At 50.8% G+C, this 23,302-nt stretch overlaps 1 protein-coding gene across 1 annotated transcript in view; it reads left to right on the top strand.

Annotated features, from left to right (window-relative positions):
- The first annotated feature begins 11,530 nt into the window (after positions 1 to 11,530).
- GPR50 (G protein-coupled receptor 50) overlaps positions 11,531 to 23,302 on the top strand; it is a 45,166-nt gene continuing 33,394 nt past the window's right edge. The window contains exon 1 of the mRNA XM_086756333.1: positions 11,531 to 11,705. Within this exon, the coding sequence (XP_086612459.1) occupies positions 11,531 to 11,705 (175 nt within the window). The remainder of the gene's footprint in view (positions 11,706 to 23,302) is intronic.

Here is a 23,302-nt window from a genome sequence, read left to right as displayed (position 1 = left end):
CCATGCTGTAATCCATTCTGTGCTTCTAATATTATCTGTTGAAAAATGAGGCTTCTTCCCAAATAAATCATCAGCAATAGAGGGAATGGTGCTTTTCTAGAAAGCGTGAGGCTCCGGCAACAGCAATGTCTTTCCCAAAAGGCAGAGGAATTGGGGCAGGCTCGTTTGCTGCCAGCCACCCTGAGACCCAAACCCCTTCCACACGAATGTGTTTTTCCTGCCTTTGCTGCTCCTGGGATCTGCTGCTGGCCATCTCCCCGCAATGTGGATCCGGTAGGTAGGGCGTAGTGCACCCTGAGGGCCAGGGTCACCCACCCTCGGCTCGTCCATCGATGCCTGTATTGGTGCACATGCACATCTCTGTAATGGGCTGAGGGGAGAGGAGCGGGTGCCGGTGTTTGGGATCCCGTGTCCTGGCAAAGCAGGGCACCCAGGGCTGCAGAAAGAGAGAGCACCCCCCCCATCCTACCGGTCCCTCTGCTCCACCTTGCTCTGCTCCTCACGCATCCCCCACCACAGCTCTGTGCCCCCCTGAACCTTGGTTTTGCCTCTTAATAGGGAGTTTTGGAGGAGCCCCAGATGCTGCAGCCCCGCTCCATCCCCTGGCCCTGGGCAGCAGCCACGTGGCAGAGCAACCCCGTTGCTGCAACTGGGCACACTGTGACTCCAAAACCCTCAGTGCAAGGAGGCACCCGGAGCCTCTCCTGCCAGGGGCGATGGGGGCTGCCTGGGTGGGCGAAGGGACCTGCTTGAGCCAGGATGGGGAGGCACAGGTGGGCCTCCAGCCCCCACTGGAAGAGCTTTTCCCATTGCTAGATCTTCTGGAGAATAAGGCCCTCACTGATCCTTTTGCTCTGCAAATAAATTGGATGGATCAAGACCACAATGAGAAATATCCCCATCCTCATCCAGAGGGGGATTTTCAGCATAAAAGGTTTTATATGACTCATAAACTATAACATTTATTTCCGCACGCGAGGTAAATATTTCCCCCTCTGAATGTCTAAGCAATGCAATTTTGTTTGAAGCCTCCATTTGTTTAAGTCTGGAGGTGACAGTAATTCACCGGTTTTCCCTTCCCACGATTCCCCAAGCAATGGTGTAAACCAAAATAGAGCGAACTCAGCTCCGGCTGTTTGTCACTTATCAGCTCCCTCCCTCAAAGACGCTCAGATGAGCTTTGTCCTGAGTTTACGTTCGGGCACCTTCTGATCCCTAGCCGTTGGTAAATGGCCCCGCGTTTTCCTGTTTGGAGGAAGAAATACAGCACACCTGTATGCAGCCACTGCCAGGGCGGGCAGGGGAGAGAGACGTAACTTCATTTAACTCCAGATAAATCATGATTTCACAGCGCTCTGCCTGCCACGGGCGGTTGAGAGGCCTGTCTCCTTGGCACTGCAACAATACCTGTCACTCAATGTCCCAGAGAGACCCGCTGGCGGCCAGAGATCGGAGATGACTGAGGAGACGCCGGGAGTCGTAAACACCATCAATCTGGAGAACAGAAACGCGCCCGGCAGCTGATGTCGGCTGAGGGTGTTTGAAGGCAGCGCTTGCCTCTGCGGAGCGTGGGATGTGCCCATGGACCACGTGGATCCCCCACCTCGGACCTCCCCGGGGTCTGTTGCCACTTGAAGCTCCAGCAAACCCAGAGGGGGCAAAGCGCTGCCTCTCCTCTTCCCAGGGAGGGCTTGGGTGCCTTTGCTGGCCGTAGTGGAATGACTTTGGATTTACAGCTGGTGACACATGAAATCCCAAGCGGGCACTGCTCCTCCTGTCCCCTGCTCGCCCACTCCCACCCAGGACCCTCCTGCTCCCCCAGCAGCTCCCAGCACCGGTCCCCAGGTCCCTGCCCATCCTTGAGGTCATGTCCCCATCTGAGCCTAAACTCAACGCTAATGTGCACAGGCAGTTTATTTTTCTCTCCACCTCTTTCCTTCTTTCCCTCCCTCTCTCTCCCTCTCCCTCTCCCTCTCTCTCTCTCTTTTTTTTTTTTTTTTTTAAGGAAACTGCATCCAAGGCTGCTGCGTGGTGACGACGATGATATTGTTAGCAGTTATTTCTATTTCCATAGCTCCAAGAGGCAGAGAACAGAGTCCCACTGGGTTAACTGCAGCACATGCTGTAACAAAAAGACAGTCTAGGTGCCAAACAACTTGCTATCTTCTGCTTAATGTAAGGAATGTAAAATTAAGATTACTATAGCAACATCTTGCTCACATTGCATGCAGATAGGATTTATTGATCTCTATATATATAGATTTGTGTGTATGTGTATATAAATCTATATGTAGCACACATATACAAGCCCTAAATATATCTGGCAACTTTTTCTCCTCTGTTGAATGTATATTTAATTCCAAGCTCTCTGTATCTCAGATCTGTGTTGCTCCTGAAGATTTGCATCCAGCTTTCCTTCTGCCAGCCTTGCCCCCTCCTTTGGGCTCTCCCATGCACACCGCATGCCGGGCTTGAGTCCCCTTGAGTCCCCTCCGCCTGGGGCGAGTGCTCGGCCCCCGGTCAGGAGCAGGGACAAACCCTCACTGAGGGGTTCATGCCATCTATCAGGGGCTTTGTTTTAAATGTACAACCCTGTTAAACTTCATAATTAACTTAACATCTCCAAATTTGCTTTCTTCAGTCAGATTTTAGGAGAGCGGGGTGAACCTGAGACATGCAAATTCCTCTTTTCTCTTCCCATCTCTCTTCTCTCAAGTTATTAATGTTCAGCTTTAAGTGAAATTTCATAGGAGTTATGACCCACAGCTCTCACTTCTCCTCTGTGCCTGAAAAAAAACTGGGCTTAGAAATCCCTGCGGGAAGGGCAGAGCACACCCAGGAGCAGGGAGCCGAGGGAAAGGCAGCAGGAGGACAGATGCACTTACGGTTCAGCGTTGCTTAAATCCTCCAGGAAAGCAGCAAAAATTCCAGCACAATTTTCACCTTGTTGCAGAGGTAAGTGGCGTTACTGATACAGAAGAGTTTTAACATCTCCAGATCTGAGGAGCTGTCTTTGCTTACCAGCCCACAATTGGGTAGGAGGGGAAAACCAGGCACCAAACTGTGCTAAAGCAATCTGAAGGGTACGGCTCTCCGCCAAAGAAAGACACGGTGGAGGGATACCCGTTTCTTGTGGGAAGCTAGAGGAACTTGCCGCTCGCTTGTGACAGCTTTGCGGCTGCGGAGTTGAACGCGTGCCGTCGGAGGGCTGGTGGATTTGCTGTTTTCAGACCAGACTGTAATGGAGATCTGAGAACCAAAACTGAAAACGTCTGCTGGCAGGTCCGGATGGCGGAGCTGGAAAGCAGCCTGAAGTTGCCAGCTGCAGGTTTCTGGTGCCTCTGAGTTAGCAGTAGTAAATACACGGAAATAAATCATAGGCAGCTCTGCCTGTGGGTCTAGAAGGAAAGCAAGGGGCTGGGGTGAGGCAGGGTGAAAAACCCCCACTTCCCAGTGGGTCTGTGGGGAAGTAGAAGTGGAAAGGCGAAGAAAGGATCTGCATGGCATGGAGGGGCCAGCTTTCCAAGCCCACCCAGCCAAATGCAATGGCTTTTCTTCAAGCAGAACAGCTCTATGAGCAGGAATCGATACCCTTCTGCAGACTCCGTTGATGGGTACAAGTGTGCAGAGCTGATGCCAAGTAGGAGATTTTGGATGGAGCTATTGAAGGGATTGGCAGGGCAGGACCAAGCATGAGTGATGCTTCACATGTATGCTGGGTGTTGGTGTGGGCCTCTTGGTGATGGGCTGACAGTCCTGGGCCAGCTGAAGATCAGACCAGGCAATGGGGGAGCGGGTTGAAGACCAGTGGAAGTTCATGAGCAGCAATGTGTTAGTGGGCAGAGCAAAGTGAACATTGTAAGATGGGCACTTAGCTTGCTCACCGCTGGCAACAGGCAGAAAAGCTGTCCCTTCACTGAACCGGCCCCAAACCATGGCAGACCTACAGGCAGAAGAGACATCGCCACCTCCTTGCCAGAAGGAAGGAGTAAAGGCAGGCGCCGGGGGTCAGGCAGGGCAGTAGGGGCTGAGAACCTGGCTGGGGAGGAGCCAGCAAGGTCTGTAGGGCTGAAGAAACCACCTCCTAGACGGTAGCTTAAAATGCACACGCACTTTCTCATCCTTTTCTCTGGAATGTCAACCCATCAGGACAAGGGTTTGTTTGTGATGCTCAGCTGACCACCGGTGCTGTGTGCTGGGTGAAGGTTTGGTGTGCCACCTCAGCTCAGAGACCTGGTCACTCGCCCCTTAGAAATCCCACAGGGCTCTGCAGGTGTGCTAGAGGGTCTGGAGAAACTGGGGCTTCTGGTGGGAGTGTTGGTGAGAGGGGGGAACCATTTCCCTCTCTCCAAGGGGTGCCGAGTTCCCCAGCTGATACATACCAAGTGATAGCCCGAAAAAAGGGAATCTCTTCATTGGGGAAAAAAACTACGGCTTTGGAGTCAACTCGCTGCAGCCCCTCTGTTAACCCCTGCCGCACCGCCTGTGGGTGGCTGTGCTGCCGCAGGGGCAGGCGGGGACCACGCGTCCCCCTCGGCTCCGCTGCCATGCCAGCCATCATCACCATCACCTCTACACTTTTTATTTCTCTTGACCTCTGTGTTTCCATCCACTGTTTTTTTTTTAAGCAAGCCCGCTACCAAGACCGTAATCGGTTCCCCTGCGCTCCTGTTTATGCTTTCACCCAGCAATTTGCGCAGGGCTGTCGAGCTCTCGGCTCGTAATTGACAGGAGAAAGCAGTCTGCTTCACAAGAGGAAACATCTCCACCGGCTGCTGCGTCCGAGTGCGCTATTTCCCATAATGAGGATGAAGCAAAACAGGATCTCGCTAACAGCCGTGGGCGTAGCCGAGCCCTCATTACTGCAGGCACAGAGGTGCTGCTGGGGATGTAATTAAGAGCTCGATATTTGGAGTTTGGTGTGTCGCGCTGTCCTCCATGCGCTGCTGGCGTATGGCAAGGAGGTGAGTGCCAAGTGTTCCTGAAGTTTTCTGGAGTTGCAGCTCCCGCAACTGGGGCTGCTTGGGAAAGGGAAGTCTCCTTGTTTTCTTTCTGAAGACAGTTGTTTCTCTCCTTGCAGATGACGACCGTGGCATTTTCAGCCTTAGCGTTGGAAAGCAGCTGCCAGTGGTAATTAAGTGGTTTTGGCAAGAGAGTGGCATTAACTGTGAGTGTCCCCACAGTGACGGTGTGGCTGGGTGGGTGACATGGGTGCCGCTGAGCCAGGCTGGCCAGTTCATTTCCTTCAGTGTGACCGTCACTCGGGCAGAGTCCTGTGCTACTGCTCAGCTGCCATCCTGGCAGACTGTGCAGCAACAGGCTGCCTTTGCTGAGAGCAGACCCTCTGATTTCGGATTTTTTGGGCAGGATTTAATAAGATCATTGAAAAAAAAACAAAAAAAACCAAAACAAAACACACATTTCACCCTAGCACCTTGAGATGTGCAGCAACACCGGCTCCAGCCCGGCATGGCGCAGGATGCTACCCGATGTGGCTGGTGGTGAGGCCTACCTCAACGCCCCAGCACCACGTGGGTCCCCGCGGTCGCAGAGCTGGGTTCAAGCCACTGAAGATGGTGCAGGGTGTCACAGAATCACAGAATGGTTTGGGTCAGAAGGGACCTTTAAAGGCCATCCAGTCCAACCCCCCTGCAAGGAGCAGGGACATCTCCAACCAGATCAGGTTGCTCAGGGCCTTGAATGTTTCCAGAGATGGGGCATCTACCACCTCTCTGGGCAACCTATGCCAGTGTTCCACCACCCTCATTGTAAAAAAATTCTTCATTATGTCTAATCTGAATCTACCTCCTTCTATTTTAAAACCATTACCCCTTGTCCTGTCATAACAGGTCCTGCTGAAGAGTCTCTCCTCATCTTTCCCATAGGTCCTCTTTAGCTACTGGAAGGCCACTATAAGGTCTCCCTGGAGCCTCCTCTTCTCCAGGCTGAACAGCCCTGAGGAAGAGCTGGAGTTTTCTCCATGTGTTGGAGTTATTTGCTAGCAGAGGCTGTACAAATCCCATGCATAATTCAGCCACTGCCATACAAATCATCCTGCTAGTAAAAGCCTTTTCGGAAAGCACAATTTGATTGCAACAAACTTTGACCCAATTGTGCCGCGGCCCACAGCCCTGTATGGTGGGTTTTAGACTTCTGCTGTCACTTCCTTTGGATAGACAAAGTGAATCTAGGTCACCTCCCTTGCTTGTTTGTAACAAGGCAAATTCTGATGTTATTCATGCTGCGTCCTTGAATTTGAGATGGGGGAAAAATGGGAGATTTGAAATGGCGAGTCAGCCTCAAAGTCATTCTTCTTAAATCCCATCTTGGAGCAAAGGAAGTGGCTTGATGTTGCATCCTGAGGCAACACTGACAGTGTCATTTAGTATTCAGGGTACAAGAGGAATACAAAGTTTTCCTTCTATCCCTTTTCATTTAGATTGCGGCGTTAAGCAGTTGAGCCGAATGAACGGGCCTGTGTCTGCAGCTTTTTGAGCGGTTAACAAAAAAGCCCATTCTGGGTGAGCGAGCTGCGTGCTCTGCGTGAGGCTGCCGCTTCAGGGACAAAGAGGGGAAGCGGCCGAACACGAGGTTGTTAGTTCATCTGGAGTTTCTATGCAAGCGCGATGGCACAAACAGAGCTGCTTGTTTGTTGATCTCTTCTGCGACGGCAGCTCAGGGCAAGCTGCTGCATTCATCTATTTACTGCTGAAGCGGCGAGTGCTTTCTTTCCCAAGACTGCGATTCTCTTATGCCGTGCACACTACAGTTGTGTTGCCTCTGCAGTGTATGGCTGTGCCATACAAACAGACGAGAAAAAAGTTTGGGAGAGAGGAACTGCTGCTGCCTGTGTTTGGCTAGAGAGTTGTGGGTGGATAACGGCGATTCCCGCTTTGGTAATGGTTTGGAAACAACTCTGCTTCCTGGCCACACACTGGATTTAAGGGCAGAATGGAGACAAGGAGCGGGGAAAAAAGGTGTTGGTCCTTATTTTGAAGATAATGGCCATGATGCACAGAGGGACTTAAATGGCTTATTGTAGCTGTGTTTGTCAGCCCAAGGAGTTTAAGGCTGTGCCAAGGAATGACCCTCTGTTGTCTGGGGTCTAGACCAGAATCTTAAACAAGAAGAACAGACTGTGCTGGAAAGGCACATGCTGAAGCTCTCTGATGGCCGAGCACTGCATCCTCGTGGCATTAAACCACCACAGGCTGCTGGTATTGATACAGGAGGCAGGAGAGACCTCTGAACCCTCATCTAGGCTGCTCAGGAGTGGAGGAAACCTGCTCTGCCCATCACCAGGAGCAGCTCTGCAGGGCTCTTCCGCATCCCGTCCGTGGCCAAACAGCGTGGGAGTAGCCCACGTGGCAAAGGATTTATTAGCCCTGTTTATGTGTCTCTCCCAAAGGCCATTGCTTGAGTCAAAAGGCCCACTTGTCGAGAAATTACAACTTTTACTGCCTGTTGTTCTCGCTGGAAATAGATATGAGCACTCAGCCAGGCTGGTGTCGTGGAAGGGGAGCTTCATTCAGCATCTTTGCACTGCACGTGTGGATCTGGGGAACAGAGCAGGTGCTCAGTGGGATGCAGGCATGGGAGAAAACTGAGCGTTCCTGCTTGGGGACCTCTGTGTTAGAAGTGACTTTGTGCTACAAAACTGCCTTTGCAGCTGCGAGGAAGCCACTACCCTGCCCCAGGGTCCTGCCTGGTGTCTGCTTTTGCAGGGAGGGAGTCACAGTTCAAAGAAGAAAACCTGCCTGCACCTCTCTGCAACCGAGGCATTCAGCACAGAAGTTCACGGGAAGATTTCCTGGTGCCCTGTTTTTTCACATTTCTTCCTTCTCATGTCTCTTCTCTCCTTCAAAGCAGCTGGACACCAGGGCGCCTTTGAATGAGCACGTGTTGGGATTCTGAATTTCTCAGCCTGGTATTCCTTATCCAGCACTAACCTGTTTCTGGGGGTGCTCATGGGGCTGTTAATTGTTTTGGTAAGCATGAAGAGTGCCCCAGGTCTGGCTATGGGGGTGTCACTGTCACTAAGCAGGCTCAGTCATAACGATGAGACAAATTGGCTTTAAATATGCTAAATTCAGTATAGTAGTATTTGTGGAGAACAGCCATTATCTTTGTATATTTGACAAAAGTTAATTGTCTCTTTGACAAAATCAGTGTAGTAGTCAGCCTGTCCCTGTACAGGGGGAAAAAAAATTCCTTCATTTATAAGCAATTCATTAAGTAGCATTAAAGCTGTCTCTGAAGACAAAATAATCTTTTTAAAGAGGACTCAAGGTACCGAGAAGGAAGATTAATGCCTCAGCTATTTTTCAATTATGCAAGCTTTCATTTATTACAGTATACCTGGATTAACTCTTTCTGAGCTGTGTGCTTTGATGGGTAGGGTCGGGGGGGCGAGGGGTGTTTAATGCCGCTGGATGAGCCCTGTGCTCAGCGAGGGACGAGCAATTCTCTGCACGTGACTGCTGTGATGGGCATCACATTTTTGCAAAAGGAGTGTTGGAAAAGCATTTATGGTGCTTTAATATCTTGCACTGATTGCATTCTGCTTGGTTTTCCTGTTTGTATATGCGTACATACCCTCCCTAGTGTGGTTTGGGTACCGAAGGGCTCTGGTTTCTGACCCCAATTCGGTTGCCTTCTCCTGTGATCACGTTCATGGTCCTTGCACAATCAAATGAGCGTAAATTCTTCTCACACACTGGGGATATATTTATTTCAGTATGACTTACATCAGAGGTTCTGGTAAAGTGTAATTAAAAAGGTCTTATTGATACTTCTACCTTCACTTTTTTTTTCCTTGCCACTGCTTCCTGGAGTGCTTGCCTTTTCTTAATTGAAGCAGTGAAGAGTCCATTTAGCAGGAAGGTGGGAGGAAACAGCCTAAAAATCATTCATCCAAATCACTCCGTCAGTGAAAACAGTTGCTCGCTACATCGATCATAATTTCTTCTAAGTGTCTTAGGAGAGATTAGTCACTATAACTATGCAGATGCACACATGCCTGGTAGAGCTCTGCAGCCTTTCCTATCCTGTTGCACTGGGCTGTGGAAGAAGCCGGCTTTTTGCAGGTATAAATGATGCACCGAAAGAAGTTTCCAGACGAAAAGCCCTTTTTGTGTTTTTTCCAGTTGCAGTAGTTTCATAAAATGCGACTCCCTCTACCTCACACTGTCCTGCTAGCAATTTTTTTCTTTTAAAGTGTGTGAGGCCAAAATCTTCATTGGGCAGCTTGGGTGCTCCCATTGGTGCTCTTGTCTGGGACAGCACCAGTATAACCACCCCTCCCCGCAGCTGGTGAAGGTCAGCGGGTTTCAGCAGAATTTGCATTTACACTCTTCTGATTCTCCAGCAATCAGCTACTGTTCGTTATTACTACGCAAAACCAGTTCCCTGCAGGACTTCCCAGTGTGGTGGCTTCCATGATGGAAGGAGCTGGATGACAGCACTAGCAGGTTTGCTGCTGGCAGAAGATAATTGTTCTGGGTGTGGGTTTGCTGGGGCTCTTGAAAGCCTCCGAAGCCAAGGGAAAAGTGATAGCATTGCACACTTCTGTAAGCAAAGCACTCAAAGGCAGCTTTCTGCTCGACTTCAAACACCGCCTTCATTAGTTTCAATCCATGTTTCTACCAGCGAGCCCATGACACCTAAAGTTCATCTCCTCTGAAGTCACATCTCAGTTCTCCACATCTGAAATACATCTGAGAGCATCTTAAAAATGGTGCAAACAGCTGCCAGAGCAGAGCAGTGTGAAGGGTGCTGAAGGGATGTGTCTGTGTGAGCTGCTCCTGTACTGCAGGTGGGTCCTGAACATAGCCCACCCGAAAGCCCGTGAACAAAATTATTTGGTTTACACAGAGAAAATACTTGCAAAACTATGCAGAACTCAGTACAGAGTGTCAACCAAGAAGCCCAAAGAAACCAGACTTAAAGCCAAAACTGCTCTTTCTGACAATTTGAAAATGCAGGGTTTTGATCACTGTCTCCAAAAAACCATTTTGTTGCAAAACTGACTGCTCTCCAATCATGGGGAATGGGTAAAAAGCCACTTAAAGCCGCTTGGCTCTGCCCAGGCCTGAGCAGAGGTGTGGGGCTTGGCTTTGACGCCTTGCCACTTGTTTTGGCTGTGCCTCATTGGTATTGGTGGGGAACAAGCCATCCGAGCGTCTGCTTTTATCTCTGTTGTTGACTCACTCAACCGGGACAGTTGTAAGATCCCCTGGCTGGGTTGTGACACGGCCTTCACGTTAGCTGGGTCGCGTTGACCTGCACACAGAGAAGCAGCTTTGGGCCAAAGCCAGGGCAGGTGTTGGTGGGACGCGGGCAGCCTCGGCGTGCCGGTGCCCCCCTTCTCCTGCCCCACTCAGGCCCTAGAGGAGCATCATGGCTGATCTCCCCAGCCCATAAAACCTATTTTCTGGGTTTATTTTCTAAATAAAGCTGAGACTTCACGTGGTTGCGGTATCACAGCTGCAATCTGATCACCAGGGCTTGGGCTCTTTTTGCTCGTGCTGGTGTGGAGCCAAGCACAAAAGGTGCCTGGAGGTGGAGATCCTGGCTGAGGTCTGCTTTTCTGCGGCTGAGACGCATGCAAGTGGGCTGCTGAAGTTGAAATTGTTGCTGGGGCTTCTGCGTGGCACGCAATAGAATCAGTAAAAAGTATTAAAGTGAAAGCAAATGGTTTTGCTCTGGGACAATTGGTTGAAAAAGTTATCATCAGGATGGGTTTGGCTGAAGGGTGGCTGGCTGGGACAGGCGGCGGGGGGTCGGGGGCATGCTGGCTGCAGAGCCGTGGGGCAGCGTTTGTGATGGGGAACAAAGGCAAAGAAAATGCTCACAACATGGAAAATATGGAAAACATCACCTCATCATTTCTCCTTTTGTGGTACCCCTGTCTGAGGGCAGGAGCCGTGTGAGTGCCCCCCAGCAGCTGCGCAGGCTGGAGGGGCCATGGGTGCTGCTCGGCCCCCTGGCTGCCCAGGAGCTGCTTTAGAGCCCTGCTGCATGCCTGTTGTAGGAGCTGGAGCCGCTGCCTTTGACCTTGCCCCTCAAAAATTTTAAAAAATTAAAAATTTCCTCCACCTGGACTCGGTTTCCCGCTCAGCGCGGTGCTACTGGCTGCAACCGGCTGGGGCGGAGGGGGGGGAGTCAGGAGCCCCACGGAGCAGGCGGGGACGCGCGGGGGATGCGGGCTGCTTGTCACGGGGGTCAGCCCCTGGCGCACCTGTGCGGGGCTCGCACCTCGCCCCCGCGGCCGCTCCCGCCCCGCCTCGGGTGCTCCCCGCCGCCGCCGCGCGGTGGCGCCATAGTACTGGGGAGCGCTGCGGGGCCCCCGCGCCCCCCGCCCCGCCCCGCCCCGGGCAGGGCGGTGGCAGCATCGGGGTGGGGGCGACAGGAGCCCCCCGGGACGGGTGGAGGGGTGCGCTCCTCCCCGCGGTGGCCCGGGGGGCTGCCGTCGGGGCGGGAGGCGGAGGAGGAGGAGGGGCCGCCCCGGCGGCGGCGGGCAGAGGCGCGCATGGAGCGACCGGGGAGCAACGGGAGCTGCCTGGGCTGCCGGCTGGAGGGGGGGCCGTCGGCGCGGGCCGCCACCGCCCTGGCGAGCGTCCTCATCTTCACCATCGTGGTGGACGTGCTGGGCAACGCGCTGGTCATCCTCTCGGTGCTGAGGAACAAGAAGCTCCGCAACGCCGGTGAGTGCGGGGCGGGCGCGGGGCGGGCGCTCTCCCAACTTGCGGGCGGAGCGGAGCGGCCACCGCACCGCGCCCGGGGGCTCCGCCGCCCCGACGGGGTAGGAGCCTGCGGGCGTCGGCGGGGGGGACCGCAGCCCCTCTCCCCGGCACCGGAGGGGGGCAAGGGGTGGCGAGTCGCCGCTGAGCCGGGGTGGCCACCCGCTCGCCTCTTCCCCCCCGTGACCCGAGTTAGCGCCAGGGTTCCCGGCTGTCCGTCCGTCCCGCCGCGCCTGGCCTCCAACTTCTCGGAACTTCTGTGCACGGAGGAGTCCCGCGTCCCAGGTAAAGCCGCGTTCCCTCCGCCGCGGTGGGGGGAAAGAGCGCGGAACGCGGGCAGTGATTGGGAAACTCTGAGCGCCAGAGCCAGGTGCGGGGAAGGCTGCGCCTGTTTTTAAGACAAGCGTGTTACCGCTCGCTTCTCTGTCCCAGCTTTACGTTTGTTTTAGCATTTTCAGCTAAAAGTTTCTGTGCTTTGGGTGACCGACTGAAAGCAGAGTGAAGACTTTCCATGGTTTTTCCATGGGCAATTTGAAAGTCCGCTTTGGCGCCTTACGTATTGACCTCCCTAATGAATTAATCCAGGAAAATCGTTGGTATTGATATTAACCATTTTTAAGAAGGCTGTCTTTTTTGAGGGCGTGATTATATTTGCCTTCCAAGTCGTGCTATTTTAGCAAAGAAATAGCACTGGGTATGAATTTTAGCAAAGAAATAACACTGGATAGAAACTGCTCTGTAAGGAGTTTTTGAGTAGTCTGTGCAGTGCTGCTTTAAACCTACTGCGGAGGATGTTTTCCTAAGGGCTACGCCACTGTCTGCTTTTACAGCAGAAGATATCAAATGCCCTTTAGTTTTATAGCTTGTAAAATGGTTTTAATGAAGTATCTCCAGTGTTTATAATGTGTGAGACAAAGTTGTAAGCGTTTTGGAGATGCTAATCTCTCTCTGTCTCTCTCAGTCTGCTGTACGTATGGAGTAACTCAGCTGAGTTCAGTAGCTGATGAGTGAGGCTGATGGGACAATTTCCCCTGAGTGCCTTTAACATTTGATTGATTTGTTAATGTTAGCACACAAATGGCCATTGGCTTGGGCAGGCGCTGGATGTGGTGACCTCCACCAGGGAGTTGCTCTCTAACTGGAACACGAAACGCAGCCCGCGGTATCCACAATACACGAACGTGCTGTACTGGGTTGATGAGAACTTTAATAAAGTTGGGAAAGATGTTTTCCATTCTCTTCAGCTTTGCTTTAAAACGTGAATGCTGCGAGCTTGTGATCAGTGGTTCTGGGAAAGAAAAATAGGGACACCCTTCCCTTCTCCCCAAGATAACGAGTGGTTTATGTTATCTGACTGGTTGGGCAGCAAGCAGATTTGAAACTATCTGGGTGCTTTTAAAACCTTTCAAATTGTTAATCACTGGAATGCATTTTGTATCTTAAGACTGCCTCCACTGTGAGTTAAAGTTCCTGCAAAAGCGAAGAATAGCTTTTTCTTGAAGTGACCATGGAGATATTTTCCAAATCTTAATCCTTGTCAGCATCCTGTTGTCAGCTCTCCACATGAGCTATTGGGATGTATGAGTAAAACCAACACAGGTGAAATCTTTGTTAACCTCCCTGATTTGAAGGGAGGTGGCTCTCCTTGCACACCAAACTCGAGCGTGACTAGCGGGGAACTTGGCAGTGGTAGGTGTCGAGAGACCCGTCCTGCTGCATTGACCTGAGCATTGTTCATCCTTCAGTCAACAGCCTAAACTAGGGATGCCTTTGCCAAGTAACTAGAGGGGTTCAGTGGCAGGAAAGTGCGGTGGTCAGGCTGACGGTGATGGTCTGAAGTTCAGTAAGGTAAAACATCTAACCAGCATCTAAGTGTTGTCATCTTGCTTTGCTGAAAAGATTGTGTGTGTTTGGGATGTTCAGACAATTTCCTGCATCTGTCCGTGTTGGCAAGCAAGCAGGCTGTCTTGGTGCAGAATGAGGAGTTGGGAGTCTTACCTCAGTTTGTGCTCCTCCTGACCCATGGGCAGCACCATGAATGAGAGGGGCTCAGCTGGAGCTTTGTCCTTTGGACAAAGAGTTTCTCTGCTACCCTAAGCCAGGCTGGTAAATGAAAAGGAAACCTGTGTTGAATGTGTCAGCTCTTGCCATATCCTGGAAGTGCCAAGCCCTCCATTACTGGAGCAAGCTCGCAGGGCAGCTAGCAAGAGCCCAGCTACGAGGTCGTCCAGCTGGAGCTAAAACTGTATCACTGGGATAAGCTGGATTCAGGCTGGGATGTGAAACTGGTACCGCTTCAGTAGCTGTGGTGGGCGATTGCTCTTGTGGGGAAGGGGTTTTTGGTCCATCTCCTCGGGCCTCCCTGGGGTACTTGGCATGCTTCAGCACCTCTGCATAGCCTGTAGCTGCAATGGGCAGAGTATGAGCGTGGCTGTCCAGCAGAGTCTCGCAAGGGGTATCCTCCCCACGGCGGTCAGCTGCCTGGAGAACATCGGCAGTTGCCCCGAGCTGAACAAGCAGAAGGAGGTGAGTGACAGAAGGAGTGATGCCCATGGGCAGAGGAAATCCGAATTCACTGAAAGCCCCAGGCTTCCTCCGTGGTGGACAGTTCACATCCACAGTTGGTTTTTCCGTCAGTTGTGCTGGAGAACTGCTGGCGTTATGCTTTCCTACAGTAACGTCTGGCTACCCGGACACTTAGAGCTGCCCATGAGGTCCGAGAGCTTCAAAGAAAGCTCCAGGCTTTGGTCCACAGTGCAGGACATCTAAATGGTTGAGGATGAAGGGTGTAGGGAATAACTCTACTCCTCTGATGGGGAGAAACCCTTCAGCAGGGCCTGTTATGATAGGACGAGGGGTAATTGTTTTAAAATAGAGGGAGGTAGATTCAAACTGGACATTGGGTAGAATTTTTTTTACGATGAAGGTGGCAGAACACTGGAACAGGTTGCCCAGAGAGGTGGTAGATGCCCCATCCCTGGAAACATTCAAGGCCCTGAGCAACCTGATCTGGTTGGAGATGTCCCTGCTCCTTGCAGGGGGGTTGGACTGGATGGCCTTTAAAGGTCCCTTCTGACCCAAACCATTCTGTGATTCAGGCAGGAGAGATGTCTGTGTGTCTTTATGGGAAGCAGGTGAGAAGGGGTGAACTTTTTTGGCAACTGAAAGTCTTCAATGAGTTTTTCAATGAGTTAGCTGGCTCTTTGGGCGGAGGCTCTGGAAATACCTGTCTCTTGCTCTCCTGAACTCGCTGCAAGCTTAGGCATGCGGCTGAGACGTGCATTCCCTGAGAACCCACGTCTCCCACCGCTGCTGCCCAAAGTTTCGTGTGCTGAGAGTGATTTCTGCCGCCAAATGGGCCCTTTTCCCTCGTGGAAACGTCATCTCTCCGGGGAACCGAAACCTCGGTGGACCAGGCGGTGCAGGTATAACTGTAATGAGGTCACCGGGCTCAACCAGCTTCTAATCCTCTGGATATATGCTGTACAGTGAGTTTGCAGAGCGCTGGGGATTTTGTTCTTAGGCTGTCACACCGGCCAAAGCCAAGTGTCACACACAAGTCTGCACGTATTATGTCAACACAGTTACCTTTGTCAGCCAAATGTTTACTCTTAGAAGAAATACCAGATCGGTTTGACAGTTTTCTCCGACCAGAAGACTGTGTTGACTGGCACTGGTTGTGTTCCCGTCTCCAAACCCCGGCCGTTCCCTGCACTTCCCAGGTCAGGCCGTTTGCCCTCTGAGAATACTGGCACAACGCTAAGGTTTGGGTTTTTTTTTTTTTTTTTTTTTTTCTCGAGTAGGGTTTTTTATTTCTTGTTCCAAGACCTCTGGAGCTTCTGGCTGGCCTGGGACATGTTTCTGTTCGTTGTTTTCTGTAGAAGTCAGCGTCAGGGATTTGGTGAGCTCCTTTGTACGCGCTGATGTGCAGGTTTTCCAGTTACAGATGTGAAAAATGGTGAGCAGAGGGTTTGGGGTATCTTCCCAACTTGCTTCTGAAATTCAGAGAATTTTGTTATAGCAGAGATGTAAGTCATCCTTATCTACACAGATAAAAAGTAATGCTTATATGTTCTACATCTTCTGTATCAGGATGATTTCACTGTATTTTTTAGCATCAAGTCTATGGTATTGATAGATTATTGCTTTTTTTTTTCCCTGATATACATATTGCAATTAGTCTTTTTGAGATCTTTTAGCCTTCTTTATAAAATGTTTTGATTTCCAGCTACTAATTTTGTAGGGGTTTTTCTATTTGGTTCGTATTTTATTTATTTTTTCATTTGGGTCTTGTCTTAACAAAATTCTTGTTTCAAACCAAATAAACTTTTTGAATACAGTATTGCTTTTTTGGGGGGGAAAGAGGGCTCTACCAAGGCATCTTTAAACATCTCTCAATAAGCATTGTCACATTTGCTTATATCTAGGTGTTTTCTCTCAGTTATTTTTGTGTCTGATTGTTTCTAGTTTTGCGAAACTGACTTTTTAGAAATGTTGTGTTGGACCATGTTCTATTTCCTTGTCTCAAATGCAGGTGAGAGCTGTGATTATTTTTTTTTCAGTTACTTCAGGATTTCTTTGTCCTAGAAAGCTATCTATTATATGTAGATGTGATGAGATTTTCTTCTTAATATTGCCACAAGCCTGAAATGACATTTTTTCTTTCTGTACATTGCGGGTAGATGCTTCAGGAGCTGCTCATCTCTTCGGCTGATTGATTTGTCTGTAGCAGGCTCCCACCAGTGCTTCTGGTTTACCCTGCCTCCGATCCCCTGAAACAGCAGCTGTCTGGGCTTTTGGTGGGCTCTGCTGAGGGAAACGCGCAGTTTGTTTATGAAACAGGTTGAAGGTTGCTGGGTGTATTGGGTTTGTGTGGCAATGTTTTGGTAGCAAGAGGGCTACAGGGGTGGCTTCTGTGAGAAGATGCCAGAAGCTTCCGCTCATGTCCAACAGAGCCAATGCCAGCTGGCTCCAAGATGGACCCACTGCTGGCCAGGGCTGACCCCATCAGCGGCAGTGGTAGAGCCTCTGGGATAACAGATTTAAGAAGGGGAAAAAACAGCTGGAGAGAGGAGTGAGGATATGTGAGAGGAACAGCCCTGCAGACACCAAGGTCAGTGCAGAAGGAGGGGCAGGAGGAGCTCCAGGTGCTGGAGCAGAGATTCCCCTGCAGCCCATGGCTCAGCCCATGGTGAGGCCGGCTGTGTCTCTGCAGCCCATGGAGGAGCAGAGATCCACCTGCAGCCCAGGGAGGACCCCACGCTGGGGCAGATGGATGCCCAAAGGAGGCTGTGACCCCACATAAAGCCCGTGCTGGAGCAGGCTCCTGGCAGGACCTGCGGCCCCATGGAGAGAGGAGCCCATGCTGGAGCAGGTTTGCTGTCAGGGCTTGTGACCCTGTGGGGGACCCACGCTGGAGCAGTCTGTTCCTGAAGGAGTGCACCCCATGGAAGGGACCCACGCTGGAGTAGTTCGTGAAGAACTGCAGCCCGTGGGAAGGACTCATGTTGGAGAAGTTTGTGGAGGACTCTGTCCTCTGGGAGGGACCCCACACTGGAGCAGGGGAAGAGTGAGGAGGAAGGAGCAGCAGAGACAACATGTGATGAACTGACCGCAGCCCCCGATTCCTGTCCCCCTGGGTTGCTGCAGGGGCAGGAGATAGAGAATTCAGGAGTAAAGTTAAGCCCAGGAAGAAGGGAGGGGTGGGAGGAAGGTACTCGTAAGATTTTATTTTATTGATTGTTAATAAATTAAGTTAATTTTCCCCAAGTCGAGTCTGTTTTGCCCGTGATGGTAATTGCTGAATGATCTCTCCCTGACCTTATCTCAACCCACAGGCCTTTTGTTATATTTTCTCTCCCGCATCTCCCTGGGGAGGGGAGAGGGTGAGTGAGCAGCTGCATGGTGCTTAGCTGCTTACTGAGGCTAAACCATGACAGTGGGACTCCAGGGGACCCTGGAGCTGCATTCCCTTCCCTGCTCCCTGGGTTCTTTAACAAGGAAGGGTGACAACCGGCACCCCCTTGCTCTTCAGTGGGGATGGGTGCCTGTGAGATCAAATGGCTGAGCTGCTGACAAATGGTCTCACTATTGCTTCTCTGCTGTTGATGGGGAATAATCCATGACAGTGTTTGCTTTTAGTTTCGGTATTGACTCACTTAACTGGACGGTGATGAATTTGCTGTATCAAGCTGACTGCTGGTGATGCTCCCTGTGCCATCAACCAAGGGAACGTTAACTGCAGCGACAGGGCTGCTCCAGAGAAGCCTAGCTGGGGCTTGGCGTGGTGATTGCGTGAGCTGTATGGTTGGTGTCGCTGGCAGCATCACCTCTGTGTGCTCCAGCTTTGATTGCAGTTCAGGTTGGGTTCCCACCTGGACCCTTGCACAGCAGTGCTGCCCTGGGCTGCAGGAGCAGCAAGGTGCTCAGAGCGCTGAGGAGGAGGAGGCTCGGAGCTCCTGTCCTGCTCGGACTGGTGTCCATGGCCCTGTGCTGTGTTCTGGGAGCTCTGGAGGAAGCGACAGCTCACTCGGGCGTGAACAGTTCATGATTTTTTTTTTTTTGAAGTGCAGTAACTTCATAAATATTTCTAAGTTGGTCCTTTGTACAGCTCCATAGGGGATCCCAAGGGAATTCCATCTTCCATCTTCACAGAACTGTGTGAGGTTAAAGCCACCAATCTTTGGTTTTGCCTTTTTTTTTTTTCTCCTTTTTTTTTTTTTTTCTATTTTTGCAGGAGCCCCCCCGGCTCCTTACAGTTCATGAAAACAAAAGTATTTTTAGGAGCGCTGGATCTCAGGAGCCCCTTTGTGAAACCTTGCGGAACTTCCAGCAGAAATCTCTATTCCTCCTCCTCCCATGACACGTTGGTTTTCAGGACAACCCCTCATTTGGAGCAGGACTTGGACACAGCCCCATCAGTTGTGGATGTGCAGCTGAGGGATGGAGTTAAAATACTGACACTCGGTGAGTGAGCAGTGCTCAGCACGCGCTTCAGCTGTGCTCGTGGTTTGGTAGCCAGATGGCGTGGGGTCAAGCCAGTGCTTATATGACAAATATGTGATTTGAGAAAAAATAATTCAGTTTCCACGAGAAACAGTAATTCTAGCATCTCTGATCTGAGGAATATTTCTCTTTGCAAAGTATTCAACAGAAGTTTTGTTACATGTTGGTGCAGGTTTCTGTACAGATACTCTCAAATCAGTTGACACAAAATTCCTCTGATTAGGATGATCTGCATCTCGTACCAGGCAAAATAACCCCCTGTCTCCCCAGGACCTGATGGACCTCATGATGAGAGTTACCAAGCTGGGTTCAACCCGGGCTGAGCTCCCTTTCTGAATCCTTCCAACCCCTTTGCCCTTCCTTGCCTCTAGCAAAGCCGTTTCTTTTCTTTTTCGTTTGTTTTTTTTTTTCCTCCTTTCAGGCCCAAAGAGCATTACTGTCCCAGGACTTCATGTTCCTGAAAGGTTTGGAGAGCCAAGTACTGGCTTAGATGATAGCAAATAATTAATTACCTTGTGAGTTCTTCAATGTGAGCTGGAACGTGTTTCAGGAAGAGGGAAGGTGGGCACGTGCTCAAAGTAGGTGTTCCCTGTGTGACTTGTGGAGTGATTAATTAAAAGGCTTAGAAAGACAACTATCGCATGATGGCCTATAAATAAAATGGAAATTAATTCAGAGATGTTTTTTGTTTGCTTTTTTTTCCCCCTTTTTGCATTTTCATTGCATTTTGTTTGCTTTTCATTCTTGGCGCAGGATGTTTAATCCCTTTCCAGTCCGTGCCACAGCACGGAGCAGGGGCGGGAGGACAGGACCGTCCTATGGGCTGGTTGGCAAGGAGGAGGCTGTGCCACAGTCCCAGGACGCTCCTATCCCCAGCAGCCCCAGTCTGGTGAGACTGCTCTCTGTGGACCATGTAGAAAGAAACTTGTGGCGTAGCTTTGTCATGTTTAACTGTTCTCATTCCTGAAAGCTGGAGTGAGGACCAGTGAGTCCTTGTCTTCCAAGACCGTTCACTCCATGACTTCTGTTGAGAGACCTCAGATCTTGTTTTGTTGAAAAATCCCCAGTGTCATCTTCAGATGTGATGCTGACAAACGCTACGACGTTTGCAGGGAAGTGAGGTCCAGCAGCCGAGGTTCCCACCTGCCCTAAATCCCTGCTTGTCCTTTGGCTTAGATGCAACACTTGTGGGCCTGGACTTGGTCTGGGGTGAATTTCAGGCACAACTGAGCTGGATGCCAGAGCTGCTGGGGAATGAGCGTGGATTCTGGGCCACCGTAGAAGGGCCCAGGGAGAGATGGGTTCAGGAGAGCCTGGGGCAGGAGGATGCGGGGAATGCCGATGGACTGGTGAGAATCCAGCCGCAGCGGGAGGAGCAGTGACGGGATGTGCCAGCCATGGCCAAAGAGAGCAAGGGCAGGTGGTAAGGTGCTTGGACTGACTGAGCTGCACCTCCTCCCCCCCATACCGAGTGGAAAGTTGGGGAGAGCTGGCAACTCTGTCTTTTGCAGATGTTTGTGTTTGACAGTGAGGGCAGGTGGGCTCGAGAGTCTCTGGTGTCTTCTGCGAGGGAACGTAGCTGGCCCAGTGGGTGCTGAGTAGGCACGCAGTGTACAGTTCCCATGGGCTCTACGAGCTGTAAGTTAAATTGGGTTTAATATATTTCACCTTCCCCTGGCCCCGTGTCTGGCCTTCAGATCTCAGCTGTGAATTTTATTTCTGCAGATATTGCAGTAGAAAGCAGAGCAAATTGAATCTTAATGGGGTGGGTGAAATCCACAGCAGAGTCGCATTTGGAACTGTCCTACTTGTGGGGAGATTCACGAGGAGCGATGTAGGGAAAGGAGATGTGGTCCACAATTTTCCAGTGACTTTTGCAGGGTGACTAACTTGCTTTCCTAAGTGCTGCGGGGTGAGGAGAGCCTGTTGATTGAGGTGACCACAGCAGCTTAAGCCAAGCTGGGACTTGCATATGGACATGGCATAGGAAGGTTTGTGGAGTGGGCAGCAGGTAGAGAAGATAAGAGGGAGTAAAGGACTGGGGTCCTGGTGCATGTGAATGGGTCTGGGTTCTGCTTGTAGGGTGGGACTGCTGGAGAAAGGGAGGAGACGATCTGTGTTCAGGGCTGGTTCTTCTGTACCTACCCAATCCACCTGCTTCATCTCCCGCTTGTGTCTGCTGGCCAGTTTCAACGGCAGGAGCCATCCAGGTCTCGCTGTCCTCCCACTTCTTTTTTGGCCCTGAGTCCCATCTGCAGGCTGCTGAAATGCTCCTGCCTGGCCTATTGAATGTTGTGCAGTTGCCCTCCCAACATGTTCGTCACTACTTAGCTTTCGGGCTTCCTTGAGCCAGTGGAGCAGAGTCACACCAGCATCAGCAGGAGGGATCAGGGCTTGCCCGCGTGGCGAGCAAGGGCAGAGCTGATGGGAGCTGTGTTTCGAGGCACGCTGACGGAGGAGGGAAGGGTTGGGGACGTCAGGGGAGGCGCACAGGGCTCCTGCTCATGTCCCTGAGGGAACGGTGAGGCGGGGATGGCAGTCAGTTTCCAAGTAAAACCTAGTGTTGTTCTTGGCTGGTTCCTAGGAAAATGGATTATACAATATTCAAAATATTCACTCCTGGATTTAATAATATTGCAAAAATAACTTAAATGTATTTCTTTCAGAACCTTATGGTATTCCATGGAAATACTGGCTGTTTATCTGCTAGGGTTGCCAAGTACATACTTCAAAGCCAATGTTCATGCAACTCATCACTCTTTTAAATAGAAAGGAAGAACAATAGCCTGTGTCAGTAGCTTTGGCCCTGCGCAGTCTGAGGACAATGGCTGTGCATTGTACCATCCACTACCTGCAGCCTTTCACCAAAGTTTCCTGGGTCGTACCTCTTTGTTGACATTACTGGAGAGGTGCCTTGGGAAGCAGAGATGGAGCAGAGTGTCTGAGTAGCCTTCCTCTATGACTACACCTTTTCCAGGTAAGCTTGTTCTTCAGTGTCTGCACCTGTCGAAACTGCTCTTCTCTGTATGCCAAAGTCCTCCCTCCTCGTCCTTTGCTATGAGATGCTCTAGAATGTTTTGGAAGTTGCCTCAGCTGGGGAGGAGCTGGGAAGGTGGTGGAGGCCTCTTGACACTGGCCTGGTGTCTTCTCTCCAGAGCTGGCATGAGCCAAGGCCAAATAAAAGCAAACCCCAGCCCCTGCGATTGATTCCTCTGCCAAGTGAAGTAGCCCAGCCGTTAGCACCTCCAGGCCAAGCCTACGGCTTTTCTGTGTGGTTGGGGAGGAGGTCAGAGCTGAAATTCAGGAAAAGTCTGGCTAACGGTGCCATGAGGACATGGGCATAGGGCAACTTTATCTTGAGTATAGTACACGGCCTTTCCGGTTCCTGGTACGGAGATTAAAAGCAGGGTGTGATAACATAAAATACCCCTGGAAGAGGCTTCCAGTAGCATCTGGAATAGTCTGGAGTTGGCAAAACTCATATTCTTGCTTTTCTCTCACACTCTCCATTGTACTCGCTCACGCTCCTCTCCCACCTCCACTCTTCTGACTCCAGGTGGAGGGCAGATCACACTCACACTAACAGCATCTGTTAATATCTGATTGAAAATATATCTGTATCTTCTGAGAACTTATTTACAAATGGCCAGTATGACCTCAGTGTCTCTATAAACAGCAGCAGCAAAGATGAAGATGAGTTTAAAAGTTAGTTGTCCTCTGCTCTCCATCACTAGTGCTGCTGGTTTTCTTTCTGGCCTTTCAAAAAATATTGTCACCATCTCTGGACTTTTCAGTGCTCTGCTTTGTGGGGAGAAACTAAGCTAGTGTGAAGTGTACTGTTCCCTTTTATGCAGAGGTAGATGTCATCAAGTCAGAGATTTTATCTTGGCCTTTCCAAGGGAAGACAAGAAATGAAAGAAACCTTTTCCACCGGGCCCAAGATGTGAGTGTTAGGTCAGCCACAAGCTCTGCCTTTATGTCTTGTGTCTTAAACAGTCTTTCTACTAATCAAAACTGATTAGGCAAAACTAATTGGACGAAGTTGAAAGCTTGCTGACAAAACCCTTTAAGAGCAGGTGTAGTTGATAGGCACGGAAATGATCGGATGTTGTGGTATGGATTGCAAGCTCTGCCTCTCCTGTGCTTGCCTGTGGGAGTTTCTGTAGGGAAGGCAGAAGCGTGGTGCAAGGACTTGCAGAAAAAAGCACGTGTGATGGGAGAAGGAAGGACTTATTTAGTGTACTTCTCTCTCAGGATAGGAGTGGACTGAACATCCAGGTGTATGCACAAGTCTTCTGGTCCTTCAGAGATACACCAGCTTTATCCTCACAGGAAAAAGGAGAGCTTGTTGGACAATGTACTCATATTGTTCCTGACAGATGCTGACCAGCCAATTCGTAATGACCCAAGATCTTGCCGGGGACTTCAGAGGCCTCTGCTTTCGGGAGGGCAGCTGCAGTGAACAAAACATTCCCGGTCTGGTCTAGGTTAGCATTGAAAGGTGAGATGATGCCGTATGCCACCGCCTAGATAACCCCTTCTAAAGGGCAAGTCAG

The sequence above is a fragment of the Chlamydotis macqueenii genome, chromosome 11, assembly GCF_036417535.1.
Source record: "Chlamydotis macqueenii isolate bChlMac1 chromosome 11, bChlMac1.mat, whole genome shotgun sequence".
Taxonomy (NCBI): Eukaryota; Metazoa; Chordata; class Aves; order Otidiformes; family Otididae; genus Chlamydotis; species Chlamydotis macqueenii.
This window is presented reverse-complemented; position numbering and strand designations above follow the sequence as displayed.